Consider the following 17,793-nt stretch of genomic DNA (forward strand, 5'->3'; position numbering starts at 1 on the left):
TACTCTAATATTAGATAGATATTTTTTTTTACACATAAGAATAACAAATAAAACAAAAAAAATTAAAAACCTAGTTGTCTACTCTAATATTAGATGGGTAAAGATGTCTTTTTCATCAATATTTATATTTTAGCCTCTAGTAAATTAGGTAAACTAATATTAGTTACTCAGTAAATACAATTTTTATAACTAAAATTTAAGATTGTTGTACTAGACTAAGCATTATGAAGTTGGGTTGGTTAATCAGTGCCAGTCCTACCAGTTATCTTATTTGGGCTGATTCTCAATTCAATGTACAATTTGAGCAATTGGACAACTGGTTTGACTAGTCACCAGTGACCAAGAGTTCCAGTTCCATTTCCAGTCCACTTTTTATGTCTATTCGTAAGGCACATTTATAAAGAAAGAAAGGTAAAGGGATAAAGATCAGAGGTAGCAGGTGCAGATAATTTCAAATGTCAAAAGACACCACTTTTCAGTTGTAAAGGTGTAATGGTTGTTTCCATTACATCTACTTGTTTTGTATACCAAATTAGAGTAAATCAGTAATATTACATTTTTTAAAGATGAAGTGCCCATTGTTGGTGTTTGGATGTTGGAAATGAATCCAAATAATGACCATTACCATCTGAATAAAGTTTAGGTCGCCCGAGTGTTTGAACTAGAATCAAAGTGAGAAAGGAGATTCTATTCAAGCTAATTTTTCCACTGCTTTAATTCTTAATGCACTATTAGAAAAGCAAATAGGAAAATAAGTGAAATACAAGGAAACAATATTATGGAGAAAAAGATTGAATATGAACAGGTCTTTTCCAAGAATTGAAGTTTGAACTTTAGGCACAAAATCCTAAAAATGATAAAACAAAACTCTTAGTCGGACCTTAAACAATTGGCATGCGCATCAAACACAGAGTTAGAATAGGAATAAAAGATTTTTGGCGTAGTCAGAAAAAAAAAACCTAAATTGTGTATACTTGAACTGGATGTTGAGGATTCCAGGGTGAAATTTGCATACAATTTACGCCACAACAATCAATATCTTCCTGCATAAATACAAACCGTAGTTGGGAAAACTCGAACAGGATGTTGAGAGGATTCAAGGGCGAAAATTGCCATACAGCCTATCCTACCAAATCAACATCTTCCTACTTCAATATAGTCAGCAAATAATCTCAATCGGAAAGACAGACTAAAATAATGAAGGCAAAATACGAGATTTATCTCGTGGACAAAACAAAAATCACGGGCAAACATAGGAAAAGGATAAAATCACAAAATCTACTCCTATGCAATGGTAACGAAACACAAGAAACGACAACTTACGACGATGAGATCGAAGAGCAGAGGCAAGGCGTTAACGACGGGGATCAAGAACAAAGGCAACAGGCACGCAATACAGACCTGCAAATCCAGTCACAGAGAGCGCACCGATCGAATCACGAGGCCTAAAAGAGAGTGAAAATTTTCTAAATCGAAGGGATAAAGAAGCATCGTATTACCATCCTGGCGATTGTTCCGCTCGGCGTCTACACTCCGCTGGATCTGCGTCGAGGGCTCGAGAGATTTGAGAAAGGAAATAAAACTGCCGAAAGATCGACGAACAAAAGGAGATCTGAAAGTATTAAATGGGCCGGGCTAGGTCCTCGGCCTTATCAAGCCTTCATGCACGAGTTTTGCTGCCTCTAAATTTTGCAGTTCACTCTTCAGAAGTTGATAAATTATAGTGTATCTCTCTTTTCTTTTTAAAGTCGTGTCATTTTATCCCCGAATTAAAGAGTTGGGTACAGTCAACTATAGTAACAAAAAATCACTTTCCCCCTCTATTTTATCTTCTTTTTAAAAAGTTGAGTGATATTCAGACCTGTGCCAAGTGCTTAAAAGTGTTGGTCTGCGTTAGGAATGAATAGATTATAATTAAAGTTAAAAAAATCTCTTATATTTTTGCTTAATAAGAATGTATAAATTAATTAAGTAAAAAATAATTAATGTAAAAAAAATAACAACTTATAAAATATAATAAGTAAGAAGATTGAAATTTTTTACTTGATTACAACCTATGCGGTTGATAATCTAAGATATTTATAAAACTCCACTAAAAATATCTCCTTCGTAGTAGGCGGAGAAACCCCTTATACTCTTTTAAAAGTTCAGATATTATTTAGGAAATGAATACAGAAGTTATTGTATAATTCTTAGTTTCAAGGGTTTTTTATAACCCATGGAAAATCCTATTTGTTGCTCGAAGGCGTTTTCAAGTAGGTCCAAGGCGCCTCCAACGTAATAAGTTTTATCCGTTGAAGATAAAAGTTTATCTTCGGCTAACGACTATTGAACGCGCCTCTAATAGGCTAGAAGACGCATTCAATACTGTTCATGTGAAGCGCCTTCCTAGTCATTGAAGGCACCTTTCATGAGGCAAATCAATCTTTTAGTTGATCTTCTTCGCGTGGGTGATACTCCGGTTATCTAGAGTTGAGCTCGCAAGAACCCAACTTTGACCTTCTCCTCGATCAAGCTTCTTCCCCGACTTCTCGTCCCTCGAATGTCACGCACGTCCTTCTCATCAACCGGTGGACTCTTCCACAGCTCCTCATCTTTCGAATGCACTGATCTTGTCGACTCCTTTCATGTGTCATCCTTCTTGTCCGCTGCGTCTTCCGCCTGATTGTTAATGTTCCTAAGTTCCTACACGGTGGCAAAAGGTAAATACGCTCACCCCCAGCACCTCGCCAACACGTCCCAGGGCTAACACGGAGCCTAAGTTCCTACACACTTAGACACAAGATATCAAACACAAATATGACATAACTTAATTTGTTTGACCACATTAAAATTATCATTGGGTACTTACAATCTTCCCATTTTTGATATACATCAACCTAAGTTAAAGTTATGGTTAAAACCAAAATGCAATCATATAATTAAGTAAAGTAGATTATAATTATAACAAAAAATTACAATACAATAAATTAACTAAGTTAAAGAATTTTACAAAATAAGTACAAGGATAAAAATTCTAAATTCTAAAAATATCCTAACTCCTTAACTTGTATTTATTTCTCCCCCTTTGATCATATCAACAAAATTAGGACAAATAAGATAAATAGTTAAAAAAAATTAAAATATTTTTCTAAGGGTACATAATAAGAATTACCGCTAATGTTTTTCAAAAATATTATATTTTAAAATTTTATTTTCTTAAATTAAATAAAGTAACTTTCCAGAAAATAATTGGTAATAATTCATATAATATTTAAAAAATGTAATTTTTTTTATTATGATAGAGCATATGATGTTTTATTGTAGAAAAATAAAAATATTTAAAAATAAATTTGTAAAATATTTTAGTTTTTAAACTATGATTTTCGTTCAAAAAATTCACAGAAAATAACTTAACAGTAAAAATTTTTTAAATTTTTTTTATTTTTCTAGATAATATTTTCATTTTGTTTAGATAAAATTTTGAGAAGAAAATATGACTAGAAAGTTGACAAAATAATTAAATTAAAAAAATGAATTAAGTAAATTAATTTTCTAGCATGCATAAAAATTAATTTATTGAGCTAAACATGATTTTGACATTAAAATAATTTTTTCCCCTATTAGATTAATCAAAAAATTTCATGGTATATGATTTCTAGAGATTTTTCTAATTTGACTCTTGTGAAATCTGAAATACCAATTAAGCCCTATAAAATTTGAATTTCAAAGAATATTCAAATTTTCATATGCATAGTCATTTTTAAAATTTTCTATTTGTACTTTCATTTTTCATTTTCTATTTTTAAATTATCATACATATTTAAGGGGCATGAATTTACTAAATTTAATTTTAATCTAGCATCATCTTTTTCTAATTTTTACATATTTTTAGACAATATCTTATTGAATTCGTAAGATTTTTTAGGAGACAGTGTATGTACCTCACTTACCTCGTGGTTTGTTCATCCCCCTTCATCTTTGCTTTCCTCTGAATATCCTCCCCCTTTGTCGATGCTCATCTCTGAGGAACTTTCGGGCTCCCTCTGGTGGTCTGCCATCAGGGTTAGTCCAACGTATTCTTCTAGTTCCGATTTTGATGACAATGATTCATCCCATGTTACCTTCAAGTTCTTATGCTTCGATCTTGTTAGTTTTTTGCCTTTGTCTTTCTCCTTCTTCAGTTTAGAGCAATCGTCTTTGATGTACTATTCTTCTTGGCAGTTGTAGCATTGAACTTTCCTTTTGTTCCGAACGTAATTTTTCATTTGCGACTTATTAAATTTATTAGATTTAATAAACTTACTAAATATTCTTACCATCAGGGCAACTTCTTCATCGATCGATGCTTCCGAGTCTTGTTCGCCTGTTCTTACCTTCAGGTTAATTGTCTAATTGACTCCTTCAATTCTGCACATTTAAATTCGTGAAGTTCTAAATTGGAAAATAAACTTTCTAATGTACTTATCTCTAGATCTTTAGAAATATAATAGGAGTCGACTATTGAGGACCATTTAGATATTATTGGAAAAGTATTTAATGCGTATCTTAGAGAATCTCGATTTGTTACCTTTTCCCTAAGATTCGTGAGTCCGGTGATCAGCTCCTTCAGTTTGGCATGTCGTTACTGACTCTCCTTCTTTTAGTCAGATGTTCATCAGTTGGTTCCGGAGAAGGTTCCGTCTCGCGAGCTTTGCTTCAGACGTTTCTTCGTGTAGCTATAGGAAGTTTTCCCAAAGTTCATTTGTTGATTTGTAGGCGCCGATCTTGCTGATTTCTTAAGGTGGCAGCACGCTTAGTAGGTAGAATTTTGCTCGTCCATTCTGTTGGAGCAATCTGGGTATCCTAGGTTTTGATGTTTGGGTAAATGTTTAAGTTAGGTTTATTGTGTATTTGATATGCATTGTGAGTATGCAGGGTACAGGTATAACAAGGAAAGTCCAAGGGTGATCTTGGCAAAGGAGGAAAGTTCAAGGATGAGTCTTAGCGGTGTAAGTCCAAGTATGTAGTCTTGGCAACGTAAGTCCAAGTGTGACTTGGCAATGGATGAAATCCCGGAGGCACGACCTCTTGGCAAAGGAAGACCCGACAACAATGACAAGGCTGATAGAAGCTCCAGAAGGCAAGACGTGAAGGATGGGGAGGCATCCGAAGGACGCAAGGCTGATGGAGGAGGTTAGAAGGCTAGGTCTAGGTTGGTCGGACGAGAACAAGTGCTGAGTGAATGTACTCGGGGGTTAAATCCTAGGGTTAGGGTTTACTGTAGTGTTATTGTAGCAGTCGACTGGTGAGGTTGTTGGAATGTATACTGAAATCCTAAGCTTTTGTAAACATTTATTTTGAATAAAGAATCACATTTGGTCAAATTGTCTACATTTGTTTGTAGTTGTTCAATTAATTTATATTGTAGATAACATAGTATGTGGTGTCACATACAGAAGATGATGTTATCAGTACCTTATAAATTATAAACAGCAGCTCACGACCAAAATGGAAAGGAACAAACCATTGGAAGGTCGTAGTGTAATTAGGAATTAGTTTATCTTGACTATATAATTACACTAGTACACTTAGAATGTATTGAGTAGGATAATTTGAGGTTGTTTCTTTTATACTGACTTTATAAAGAAACAAATACCTTAGTTATTATGGAAGTGTGTGCTCTTAATCCTAATATAATAACAAGCACATATATTTGATATTTATTTCTTTAATTTATCAATGGGTGAAATTTAGTTCGATAAATCAATAAGCCTGATAAGTTGGGAAATGATATCACTTATAGTGTGTGTTGTTGATTATAGAAGGAAACTGTGTCCTAGTAATCTAGGTTGATAATGTCCCCAAATTGTCATGTTAAACCCTGCAGGTGGACTTAGTCCGACATGACGATAAGGTTGAGTGGTACTATTCTTGGATTAAGATATTAATTAAATGAGTTGTCAGTAACTCACTTAATTAGTGGACATTTGGCATCTTAAACACAGGGAGACTAACACACTCATAATAAGAAGGAGCCCAAAAATATAATTTGAGATTGGTGCAGTAGTTCAATAATAGTTCTCTAGTGGAATGAATTATTATTGATAAAATTAAGTTGTATGTTCGGGGCGAACACGGGATGCTTAATTTTATCGGGAGACCAAAACCAATTCCTCCTCTCGGTCCCTATCGTAGCCTCTTATTTATAGAGTACTATACCCACCTATACCCACCTTCGTACCCATGATATAAGGGTCGGCCAAGCTAGGGCCGGCCAAGCCTTGATTCATGGGTGGCCGGCCCTAGCTTGAACCTAAGCTTAGGTGGCCGACCCCCATTAAATTAAAAGAAATTTTATTATGTGAAAGATATAATTTATTGGAGAGATTAAAAATTAAAATATCTCTTTTAAAAGGATCTACAAAAGATTAAAGAAAGAGATTAGATCTCTTTCCTTATTTGTAGATTGGAAAGATATTTTATTTTTCTTCTTTATAAATTATTCACATGTAGAATAATTAAAATTATAGAAATTTTTTTTATCAACCATGAAGGGATTTTAAAAGGAAATTTTATTTTTTAAAAATTTCTGAAGGCAAATAAGGAATTTTTAATTGTTAATTAAAATTGACTTGTTTGCTCTCCATGAGGTGGTCGGCCACATACAATTAATTAGGAAATTTTATTTAATTTTTCTTAATTAATTGTTGTCAAGGAAAGTTAAGGAAATTTTATTGAAATTAAATTTCCTTATTTACCAATGCTAAGGAATATAAAAGAGGGGGTTGGAGTGCCTTCATGAGACACAACTTCTATTATTCTCTCCCTCTTTTCCTTGGTGTTGTGGCCGGCCATCCTCTCTCCCTCTCTTCCTCTTTGTGGTGGCCGAAACCCTTCTTGTCTTGGAGCTCTTGTGGTGGCCGGATACTACTTGGAGAAGAAGAAGGAGGAGGAGAGAAAGCCTGCATCCCTTGAAGCTTGGTTGGTGTTTTTTCTTCATCCTTGGTAAAGCTTTTGTTTTGGCCTAACCTAGCTAGGAGGAGAAGAAGGTGCTTTGGTGGTTTCTCATCTCGGAAGATTGTTGCCCACACAACGTCCGAGGTTAGAAGAGGAATACGGTAGAAGATCAAGAGGTCTTTCTAAAAGGTATAACTAGTAATTTTTCCTTTCCGCATCATACTAGTTATTTTTGGAAATAATACCAAATACAAGAGGCTTACGATTCTAGTATTTCGAATTTATTTTTCGATGTAGTGTTCTTATGTTTTCTTCTTTTCCTTGTGATTTGATTGTTCCTTTCGGTTAACCTAAAGTTATTTTAGAAAATTAAATATTAGCTTTCCTTAAAAGATTTTGTCTAGTCGGTGGTGGTTGTTCCCATATCCAAGAAGGCCATGTGCCTCGCCACGTCAGTACTGGGAACCAATTATGGAAAATAATATTTAATGGAATTAATAACTTAGGTGATTTGGATCGAACGTGTTAAGTTCCGCAGGAGATCCAAGTCAAAACCTAAAAGAACAAATAAATTAAACTTTGGATCAAACGTGTTAAGTTCCGCAGGCGATCTAAGTTTAATTTAAAAGAACACATGGTAGCTAGGAAAAGGTTCAGACCTTTGTACAAAATTTTTGTATAGTGGAACCATTAGGTTTTCCGAGTAGCAACCAACAGAGGTCGACCGAACAGTCGACTGGGAGCAAACAGAATGCTTCTGTTCGTTCATCAGTTAGTATGGAGCAGTCGACTAATGGAAGTATCAGTCGACTGTATCGAGCTGTTGGGTTGTAACGATCGAATCTCTACAGAGAGCAGTCGACTGATGGTTTTGGCAGTCAACTAGTAAGCGAAGTTTTTCAACTCGTGACCTATATAACCAAGCATTGGAAGCTTAGTTAAGGTTGATGAAAATAGAGGTGGTTAACCCCTATTAGAGTCTCCAAGGTCTTCTTGAGTGATCAAGATCTTGTGCGAGTTTATGGCGAGGGTTTTCTCCATCCACAAGGAGCTACTCGAGCTAGCCGGAGGTTTTCCGGGGAGTCATCCACCGACGGATCGGGATCCTCCACCTTACGGGTAGCCGTGGAGTAGGAGCTTCATCTCCGAAGCACGTTAAACAACGTGTTAGGTTTGCTTTCTTTTGTTAGTATTTGTCTTGTATTTTCGCTGTGCGCACTAACCATTGTAGAAGGCGACGTTTTGGGTGAGACGCTATTTACTCCCCCCCTCTAGCGGACGTCAAGGTCCCAACAAGTGGTATCAGAACACTTCAGTGCACCTCGGGTATCTCCCCCTTTTTGATGTTTGACAACCCGTTTAAGTTAGGGAAATAATATAACAATAATAATGCAAATAAACATGCAATCTTCACATGCATAAATCATGGAACCTAATCCTAGGCTCCCCCCTTCACATAAGCTCCCCCCTTGAACTAGGATTTCTTGCAAAGGTAAACTTCTCCCCCTTTGCTAATAAATGAGCAATCACTCCTCCTTCATCTAAGCTCCCCTTTGAGCTAGGATTTCTTGCAAAGGTGTGTAGGTTTCTCACTTAAACCTAAATTTCTCCCCCTTTGCCATGCATAAAAAAGGACTCCAACAATATCCCAATTATTGAACTCTTTGACCTCTAATGATTATAAACATCATGTATTAATCCCCCATAAGATTACATACATGTGTATTAATCTACCCCTTTGTTGGAGCAATCTGGGTACCCTAGATTTTGATGTTTAGGCAAAGGTTTAAGTTAGATTTATTGTTGTATTTGATATGCATTGTGAGTGTGCAGGATACAGGTACAACAAGGAAAGTCCAAGGGTGATTTTGGCAAAGGAGGAAAGTTCAAAGATGAGTCTTAGCGGTGTAAGTCCAAGTATGTAGTCTTGGCAACGTAAGTCCAAGTGTGACTTGGCAATGGATGAAATTCCGGAGGCACGACCTCTTGGCAAAGGAAGACCTGACAATAATGGCAAGGCCGATGGAAGCTCCAGAAGGCAAGACGTGAAGGATGGGGAGACAACCGAAGGACGCAAGGCTGATGGAGGAGGCTAGAAGGATAGGTCTAGGCTGGTCGAGCGAGGACGAGTGCTAAGTGAATGTACTCAGGGGTTAAATCCTAGGATTAGGGTACTGCAGCAGCACTGTAGCGTTACTGTAGAAGTACTGTAGCGGTACTGTAGCAGTCGACTGGTGTTTTCATCAGTCGACTGGTGAGGTCGACTGGGCAGTCGACTGGGCGTGAACAGAATGCTTCTGTTCATTCGGTTAGTATGGAGCAATCGACTGATGGAAGTATCAGTCGATTGGTATATGGCCGTTGGGTTGTAACGGTCGAATCTCTACAGAGGGCAGTCGACTGATGGTTTTAGCAGTCGACTGGTAGGCGGGGTTTTCCAACTCGTGGCCTATATTACCAAACATTGGAAGCTAGGTTAAGGTTGACGAAATTAGTGGTAATTAACCTTAATTAGAGTCTCCAAGTACCCAAGTGATCTAGCGTACTTGTATGAGGTTGTGGCAAGGTTTCTCCACCCACAAGGGGCTACGCGAGCTAGCCGGAAGTTCTCCGGGGAGTCATCCACCGACGGATCAGGATCGTCCACCTTACAGACAGCCGTGGAGTAAAAGTAAGTGATCTCCGAACCACGTTACATAAACGTGTTAGAGGTTTGATTGTCTTGATTATTACCTCTAGGTTTAGCTTTCTATTTGTTAGATTTGTTTTGTATTTCCGTTGTGCACTAACAAGCGTAGGAAGTGACGATTTGGGTGAGACGCTATTCACCCCCCTCTAGCGGACGTTAAGGTCCCAACACATTCGTCGCAAAGTTCGCTTGCTCTTTCTTTATCCAAAGGTATTTTTTTTTTTATCTTTTTGATCTTTTGGAGCTTCAAAATCGTATTTGATTATTAATAAAATTTCAAAGTCAATTTTTAAAAAACCCCAATTCACTTTTTCCATAGGGCGAACTCCCCCTCAAATTTCGGTGGATAGATACTCAGTTCGACCATCGTCTCATTTTCTTTGGTCAGCGGTTAGTTCTTCTGAAGCGGTTGGTCTCTGATATCACTTATTGGTCCGCGTTAGACCAGCTAGAGGAAGGTGAATAGCCTATAATCAAAGTTAAAAAAAAATATCTTGCTTTTGCTTAACAAGGATGCACAAACTAATTAAGAAACAACAATTAACATGAAAAATAATAACTTATAAAAACAATACTGGGATTTTACTTGGTTACAACCTAGGTGCTTGTTAATCCAAGACAGTTGCAAATCTCCACTAAAAATAACTCATTTGTTGCAGAAGGAGAAATCTCTTACACTCTTTGCAAAACTTAGGTATTAGCTAGAAAATGAATACAGAAGTTGTTGTATAATTTCTAACTCCAGGAGTCTTTTTATAGTCCCAAGAAAATCTTATCTGCTACCCAAAGGTGCTTCAAGTAGGTACAAGGCGCCTTCGACACTATTTATGTGAGGCGCCTTCCAAGCCATTGAAGGTACCTTCCATGAGGCAGATTAGCCTTTTAGCTAATCTTCTTTGCGTGGGTGATGCTCCGATTATCCGGAGTTGAGCTCACCCGAACCCCTCTAACATTCTCCTCAAGTAGGTTTCCTCCCCGGTTTCTCATTTCTCGAATGCCGCGCACGTCTTTATCATCCATCGGTGTACTCTTCTGTAGTCCTCGTCACTCGGATGCACCGAGCCCGTCGGCTCCTTTTGTAGGGGATCGGTGGCCGACTTGAAGGGGGTTGGATAGACGACACCCCTAAATAGTCGCTTCCTACACTTGTTAGTTTGCGCAGCGAAAATACAAACTAATATGAATACAAAGAAAGCTAAAGATAAGAAAGAAATCAAACCAGCTACACGATCATTTAACGTGGTTCGAAGATTGCTTGCTCTTACTCCACGGCGTGTCCTTGAGGTGGACGATCCCTATCCGTCGGTGGATTAGCCCCCGGCAAACTCCGGCTATCTCAAGTCGCTCCTTGTGGGTGGAGAAACCTCACCACAACACCAACCAAGACTCTTGAGACTAGTAGACTACTAATTAGGGTTTACCACCACTAATTTCGTCAGGGATAACCAAGCTCCCAAGCCTTGGTTATATAAGCCATGGGTTGGAAAACCATGCCTACCAGTCGACTGCTAAAATCATCAATCGACCGCCCTCTGTGGAAATTTGACCGTTACATCCCAACGGCTCGATATCAGTCGACTGCTAAAACTAGCAGTCGACTGCCCTACACTGGTCTAGCGAACAGAAGCATTATGTTCGCTCCCAGTCGACTGCCCAGTCAACTATATCAGTCGATTGCTGTTTTCAGCAGTCGACTGCTATAGTAATTGCTACAGTTCTGCTGCAGTAACTACTACAGTAAAACCCTAAACCTATGATTTTACCCTGAATACAATCTCTCATGCACTCGTACCCCTCACGACTCACTTGATCCTTTATTGCAGTCTTGACCTTTAACCTTCAAGCCTACTTCATTTGGCTCTCGTCCCTCGGATGCATCCAAGCCCGCGGCTCGTCCCCAATGTCATCCTTCGCGTATGCCTCGAAGTCGCTTCCCTCAGCCCTTGTCGTTGCTGCCTTGTCCATGGTCCCTCGAATGCATACAAGCCCGCGACTCATCCCCAATGCCATCCTTCACCGGACCCGAAGCCATCAACCTGAGTCACATGTGTATCCTGCAATCCTGCACAACTCAAGTACACATATCAAATACAAGGGTGAACCTAACTTAAACCCTTTGCCTAAACACCAAAACACATGGTCGCACGGACCATTAGGATTGCTCCAACACCTTTCCCGTGCCATCATTCTTGTCCGTTGCGTCTTTTGCTCAACTTCTTGTGCTCCTAAATTCCTACCCACTTAGACATAAGGCATCAAACATAAACAAGATATTACTTAATTTGGTTGACCATATCAAAACTACCACGGAGTATTTATAAAAAAGTAAGGGTGTCAAAAATAAATTTGATCCATTAATCTGATTCGAGACGACCTAAAAAATATTGAATTTGGATTGAGAATATTTGAATTGTTATACCGAATTGACTCAAATGTAGAATTTAATAATTTTTTTTAGGTTAAATTAAATTTTATTTTAAAAATTATAATATTTTATATTCATAAATAGCAAAATATTAATATAATAATGATAAAATATTAAAATAAAATTAAAAAATTATAGGAAAAAAAAATGGGATTAGACAGATTATTCAAATTGTCGGACTATTTGAGTTTGAATTTAAGATTTTCAGGTGAGTTCTGATTCTTAATAAAATTATATATATATTTTTATTTCAACTCAACCTAAACAGTTCATCCACGTAAATTGACACACTTACTTAAAAGGTGAAGGGCACATTTCGAATTTTCAAAGTTTATAAATAGTCTCTTGGAGTGGTGTTTTATCTAATGTGCCTCAAAGCCTCTTTCGTTTCACCTCCGCCGAATTACTTTTTCATCGAGAAAACAACAGTGTTAATAATTTGGGAGTAAGAGATAACAATTAGAAAAATTTTATAAGTAATAAGATATTTAACATATCACTAGTAAATTTAGGGAATAAAAATAATACAAGTTCACAGAGATTAGAAACTAAAAACTACATTTTATCAAATTTTAGAATGAAAAGGTTTCAGCAAATTCCAAAGTGAATCAAAATTTCTTTAGTTACTTTTCTAGGAACAAAGGCCAAGGGATGCAGAACATCAAACTAACATAGCCTAAATCGGCTCGACAAGCAAGCCTGCTCGACTAACCCAACATGTTCACCCGACAACGTACTCATACATATTGAAGTTCAAAGTGGTCTAGGAGCGTAAATGGAAGAACAAAATAGTTCAGTTGATATTTTGGAAGTTCATCTCAAGAATAAGATCCACTTACTGCTCTAGGACAGTTCATTTGATGTCAAGAGGTATCTTGAAGGTGATCACTTTGAATAAGTGTATTTGCTCGGCTCCTACTGCTTTGCATTGTTCTTTCTAAGTTTATCGTCATCGCGAAGCTCTTAACAACCAAAAACAAGCCCCTTGCGGCTAGTTCCAGAAATTGTAGCATTGTCACGGTCAATCTTGGTTTCAACTTAAGAATAGCTTGGCAGAAACAAAATGCTAATGAAATAATTGCATTTCTTTGTAGGTAGAGACATTTCAAAACTACAGAATAAGTCACGAAAAAGACGAAGAAACGGTGGTTATAACTTACTAGTACTTAAATCCTGCAAAGAAAACAGATATTGAACACAAGCGACGACATGTTAACATTCTCGTAGTCAATCAGAGATATCTTCAGTATCATCGCAACATGAGCTAGACTGGATTATAACCCGAGCTCCAGAAGTAAGCCTGAAGGAATAAATAGAGGCATTGTTAAGACGCAGACCAATGAATCTAAATGTTCAGTGAAAGGAAAGTGAGTAATAGAACTCAACTTTCTTCGATGGTGATCATCTTCTCTTGCTCCTCTCGGAAAGACTCTAGCCTCCTGGATGAAGATCCTTTGATTGACGAGCTATCGAGAATCCTCCTACTTCCACCATTTGATGAACTGCATGGAGAGGATTTGCATATTTCTGGTCCAGTCGAGGTGTTTATTATATCATTCCTTGAATGCTTGCCGGATGGAATTATCTGTGTCCTAGGAAGACAATTAGATTGGGTTGAGTCGACTACTTTCTCTTCATCTCCTCTAAAATAAGCCATGTTGCAGCTCCTAGATAAGTATGATTCATTAGTCAATATAAACAAGAAACACAAATAACAAATTAGGCTTATAACACTAAGGCAAAGAAAATTCAAATTTCAAAAATTAGAAATAACATTAAAGTCAAGGAAGGTTCATCATTTGTATGAGGTTTAAAATCCATTGTTTTGCCGAGTGAGATGGTTGAAATGGATCAGCAAAGGAAATCTCTCTTATGTTGTCTCTGCTGTGCCAAATAATATCACACCATGCCAACACTCAATATGCTTTGGAATGCTTTAACATGCATCCAACAATGAATTTAAGTAATGTTTGTTATTTTTAAATTTGATTCTCTAAAATTCTAATTAAATTGATTATATAATTACAAAAGTCAATTCATTTTGACATGCTTTGAAGCATTGAAGTAAAAAAAGAATTAAGTCTTTTTCATTCAATTATCTAATTGTATAATCATAGGAGAAGTTTGAAGGGGAGAAGTTTAAAAAAAAAACAAGTGAGAGAAGATTAAAAGAGTGAAACACATCTGTATTCATTTCAGTATGTCCTAACATATCTAAATCCAAATTTCAAGAATTAGAAATAAGAAACAGAACATAAAAGGCCTGGAAGGAAGATTGATTATTGGCCGAAAAATCCCCACCTATCCTTCAAATTTGGTAACCAAATGATACTTAAAAGTGCAAAAGATTATGACCTGAAACACTATGAAGAGGTGAATCTAGTCAATTTACTAAAATAATTAGATTTAAGTGTTACCTGTTCTCATCAAAGGAAGGTGATTGGTTACCGTTAGGAGCTCCTTCCCCGGTTGTCTCCTTGTTCTTGTTTGTTTTGATTGACCTCTTACGGGTATGTTCTTTCTTTTTAAATCCCAAGCTGATCTCTCTTTGGCTCTCTGACAAGCAGTCGATCTTCCCTGGAATCATTGAATTGGCGAACATTGGTGGCGTGAGATTCACATTAACTAACTTTGGCTTATAAGATGGCACAAATCCAAAGCTATAATGGTCTTTAACAGAGATTGACCCACAAGTAATTAGGTGCATGAGCATATTCGTTGCTTTGAGCTTTGTTTCAGTTGGGAAGAAAACTTCCTCTTCGACAATCTCACAGTTAAACCGTTTACTCGCTTCATCTCGCATCAAACACTCCAAGGTATTCATCTTCCCGCATGAAGAAGAAGCACTTGAATAAGTTGGTGGAGGGGATCTCTCAACTTTAACTATCTCTGGCTCCTCCTTCAAACACACAGAGTGTTCACTTCGGCTCTCATCAGAGTCAGTACACCGAGGCTTATCATCAGTTGAGACACCAACAACTCGGACATTCGATTCACATGTCCTTCCTCCTCGATCATCATCGGTTTCAGTTGAACCATCCTCAGGTTTGATGGGCTTGCATATCCTGTACTCTGCTGGTGATGACGGGGCAGATCTAGTATCATAACCTGGTGAGGAGACTGATCTACGTGTCGGCAGTGATTGATCGTCTCCTTGGACAGGAGATGGTTGCACTGGCGGTGGGGCCATTTTGGCCTCCTTAATCACAACCACTGTCGTCGGAGACAAAGAACCAGAAGCCTCCTGGACTTTACGACAAATAGGCGGCGGGTCTTGCAATGCCCGTCTAGGATTCTGGATCTTTGTATTGCTTACACCTTCACTATTCCGATCTACAGTGTAGAAAACATCGATAAATCAGCCATATAATAGAACATATTTGATCCAATGAGAAGATACAATGCAGAGTGTACCTGGTGGGGTTTGATCTAGGAGCTCTGAACCCTTGAGTACATACTCATTCCCCTGCACTGGAAAGATCAAATCATCCTCCGAAAGGTCATGCCAAACAAATCCATTCTTGTAGCTCCTGCAACGCATCACCTAATCACCTATTACTGATCAATCGACCAAAAAGTTGAAAACAAATCCACCCAAAATTACCTCTTGCAAGACCAAGAATACATGGTGGCCATCTTCCTTCCCCTCAGCAGATTGAGCCTATCAATCACATCTAATCCAACCAACCAAGGAGTTGAAATCATACTGGAAAAGGACCTCTTTTTTTTACTCAAGATCGATGTTTTACCTTTGAGGTAGAGGCCGTCGGAGGACGAAAGCGGGACTTCCATGAAGTGCGGGTGCTCGAGGTGGCGATTACGGCAGAGGTAATAGACAACAGGCACCTTGCTCCCATGCTGCTGCTGGGAGGAGAATTTGGGAGGCGGCTCAGTCCACACTTTGGTCCTCTCCGGGCCCGCTTGCGGCGCATACCTTCTCGTTCTCGCCTCCATTTCCCTTTCCCTCCTTCAAACCTAAAAAGAAACCCTTTCCCCCACCAAGCTTCAATTTTTACAGCATCCACTGTCAGAGATCTAATGCGCGAGTGAACTCCGAGCAAATAGCGGGAACAGATCGATTGAGGAAGAAGATGCAAATGACGCGAAACCCCCGGGAAGAAGCACAAGTCAATCAGGAGGAAGAGTGCCGCAATTGCTCCATGCCTACACAGCTGTCGACGAGAGGAGGCAGGAGAACGAGGTCGGTTTTCAGCTGCTCCCTCACCAGTGCGATCGTACTGAGAGGTGGATCACCGTTGCAAGCTTCGACCTTTACTGGACTGGAAAGTGACCGCAAAGAGCTTCATTGGACGAAAAGTCCTCCTCGTGTCTTCAAGAACAGTGCCTGGGACACTGTTCCAGTAAAACGATAATATTATATAATGTTTTTTTTCCGTTAAAATAAATATAAACTTATTTAGTAAATTCAGTAAAATGTGTATTACTTGAAAATTTAGAAAATGAAAATGAAAATAAAAATGAAAAACAAAAGAGAAAATGTTGAATTATTAGGAGTAGTGGCCTTAAGAGGTAATTATGGGTTGTGCCCTTAACTTTTTGGGTTAGGCTTAGTTCTATCATGAGAATAAATCTAAGGCTCCATTTAATTTTAGGGATTATTGGTGGTAAAAGATGAATACGTTTGTCTCTAATGTCCTCGTCAACTCGTCCGAGGGTCAACACAGAGGAAGTAAATCACGGACGGTTACTAGCCTTTGGAATAATAACTAGCACATAAGGAAGACATTTATCTCGGTTTTATCGAGATTCGAACCCCAGACCTCATTGATGGCAACACCACATGTGCTAGCCACTAGACCCATCCGAGGGGACATTGATATGATAGAAAGTATTTGATAGATGAGATATGATTAATAGTGCTAAATTTGTATGATAATACTAAATGATTAGAATCCAACTAACTAGAATATACTTTGTAAGTTATTATCAAAGATATTTTAATAATATCATATTTATATATTAATTACATATATATATATATATATATTACAATTCATTTTTAGTTAATCAAATTCTAACCAATAAAATTTACTATAATCCTTATCTTACAAATCAAACGGAGTCTAAAAGATTCTAACTAATAAAATTTATTGTAATCCTTATTCGGACCAAAGGGAGTCTTAGAAATGAGAATGACTGTCACTCCGCAATTAGTATTTCAGGATTATTATTTCACGGGAGAAAATTAATTTTACAGTGCTGCGATATACTTAGGAATTGACCTATGATACTTATCTGTGGAACCGTAGTCTGAGGACAGGTCTGTTTTAGGTTCCCGTGGGCGGATGACAAAGCTTTATGGCTCATTTGTTTAGGTTATGATCATTTCTGTAGGTCATCAGTGTCTTTTAGGCTTTACCTCCTTTTAATGACACTGGCTATTGCTTTTTCTCTGATCGATGAGATTGAGCAACCTTCTACAAGAATTGAACTTTGAGTTTATTTTATTTATATTAAATAAGGAAAGGTATCACCAAAGTTTGAGCTATACATTTATATTTGTACATTTCTATTTATTTACATCTCATAATATTAAGATGATATTTATAGCTTAGGGAAAACTACTCCCATTTTTTAATTATTTAACTGTCAGTGTCAGTTATAAATTGATGTCTTAATTTAGTTTTTTTCACATGACATATATATACAAATTATGAGGGACACATGATATTTATAATCCTGGAACATTGGTTAGACCCTTTAAACGATTAATTAGATATCTAAAGGTTGAATCCAACTA

At 37.5% G+C, this 17,793-nt stretch overlaps 1 protein-coding gene across 5 annotated transcripts; it reads right to left on the bottom strand.

Moving 5' to 3' along the window:
* Positions 1-12,668: 12,668 nt before the first annotated feature.
* On the bottom strand, positions 12,669-16,359 carry LOC121967425 (protein SOSEKI 3-like). 5 transcript variants are annotated; one of them, XR_006107762.1, is made up of 7 exons: positions 15,782-16,356; positions 15,637-15,706; positions 15,447-15,562; positions 14,450-15,365; positions 13,419-13,699; positions 13,193-13,332; positions 12,669-13,069 (listed from the first exon to the last, which is right to left on the bottom strand). XR_006107762.1 is itself a non-coding variant. In XM_042517642.1 (7 exons), exons 1-7 carry the CDS (start codon positions 15,984-15,986, stop codon positions 13,260-13,262), a joined length of 1,548 nt encoding a protein of 515 aa, XP_042373576.1. In that variant the 5' UTR covers positions 15,987-16,359; the 3' UTR covers positions 13,100-13,259. The 5 variants fall into 5 exon arrangements, 3 of the variants coding, with proteins under 3 accessions (XP_042373576.1, XP_042373575.1, XP_042373577.1); XR_006107761.1 differs by having other exon boundaries at positions 12,671-13,080; positions 13,418-13,699; XM_042517642.1 differs by lacking the exon at positions 12,669-13,069 and having other exon boundaries at positions 13,100-13,332; positions 13,418-13,699; positions 14,450-14,609; positions 14,724-15,365; positions 15,782-16,359.
* Positions 16,360-17,793: the final 1,434 nt, after the last annotated feature.

Source organism: Zingiber officinale, chromosome 3B, assembly GCF_018446385.1.
Source record: "Zingiber officinale cultivar Zhangliang chromosome 3B, Zo_v1.1, whole genome shotgun sequence".
Taxonomy (NCBI): Eukaryota; Viridiplantae; Streptophyta; class Magnoliopsida; order Zingiberales; family Zingiberaceae; genus Zingiber; species Zingiber officinale.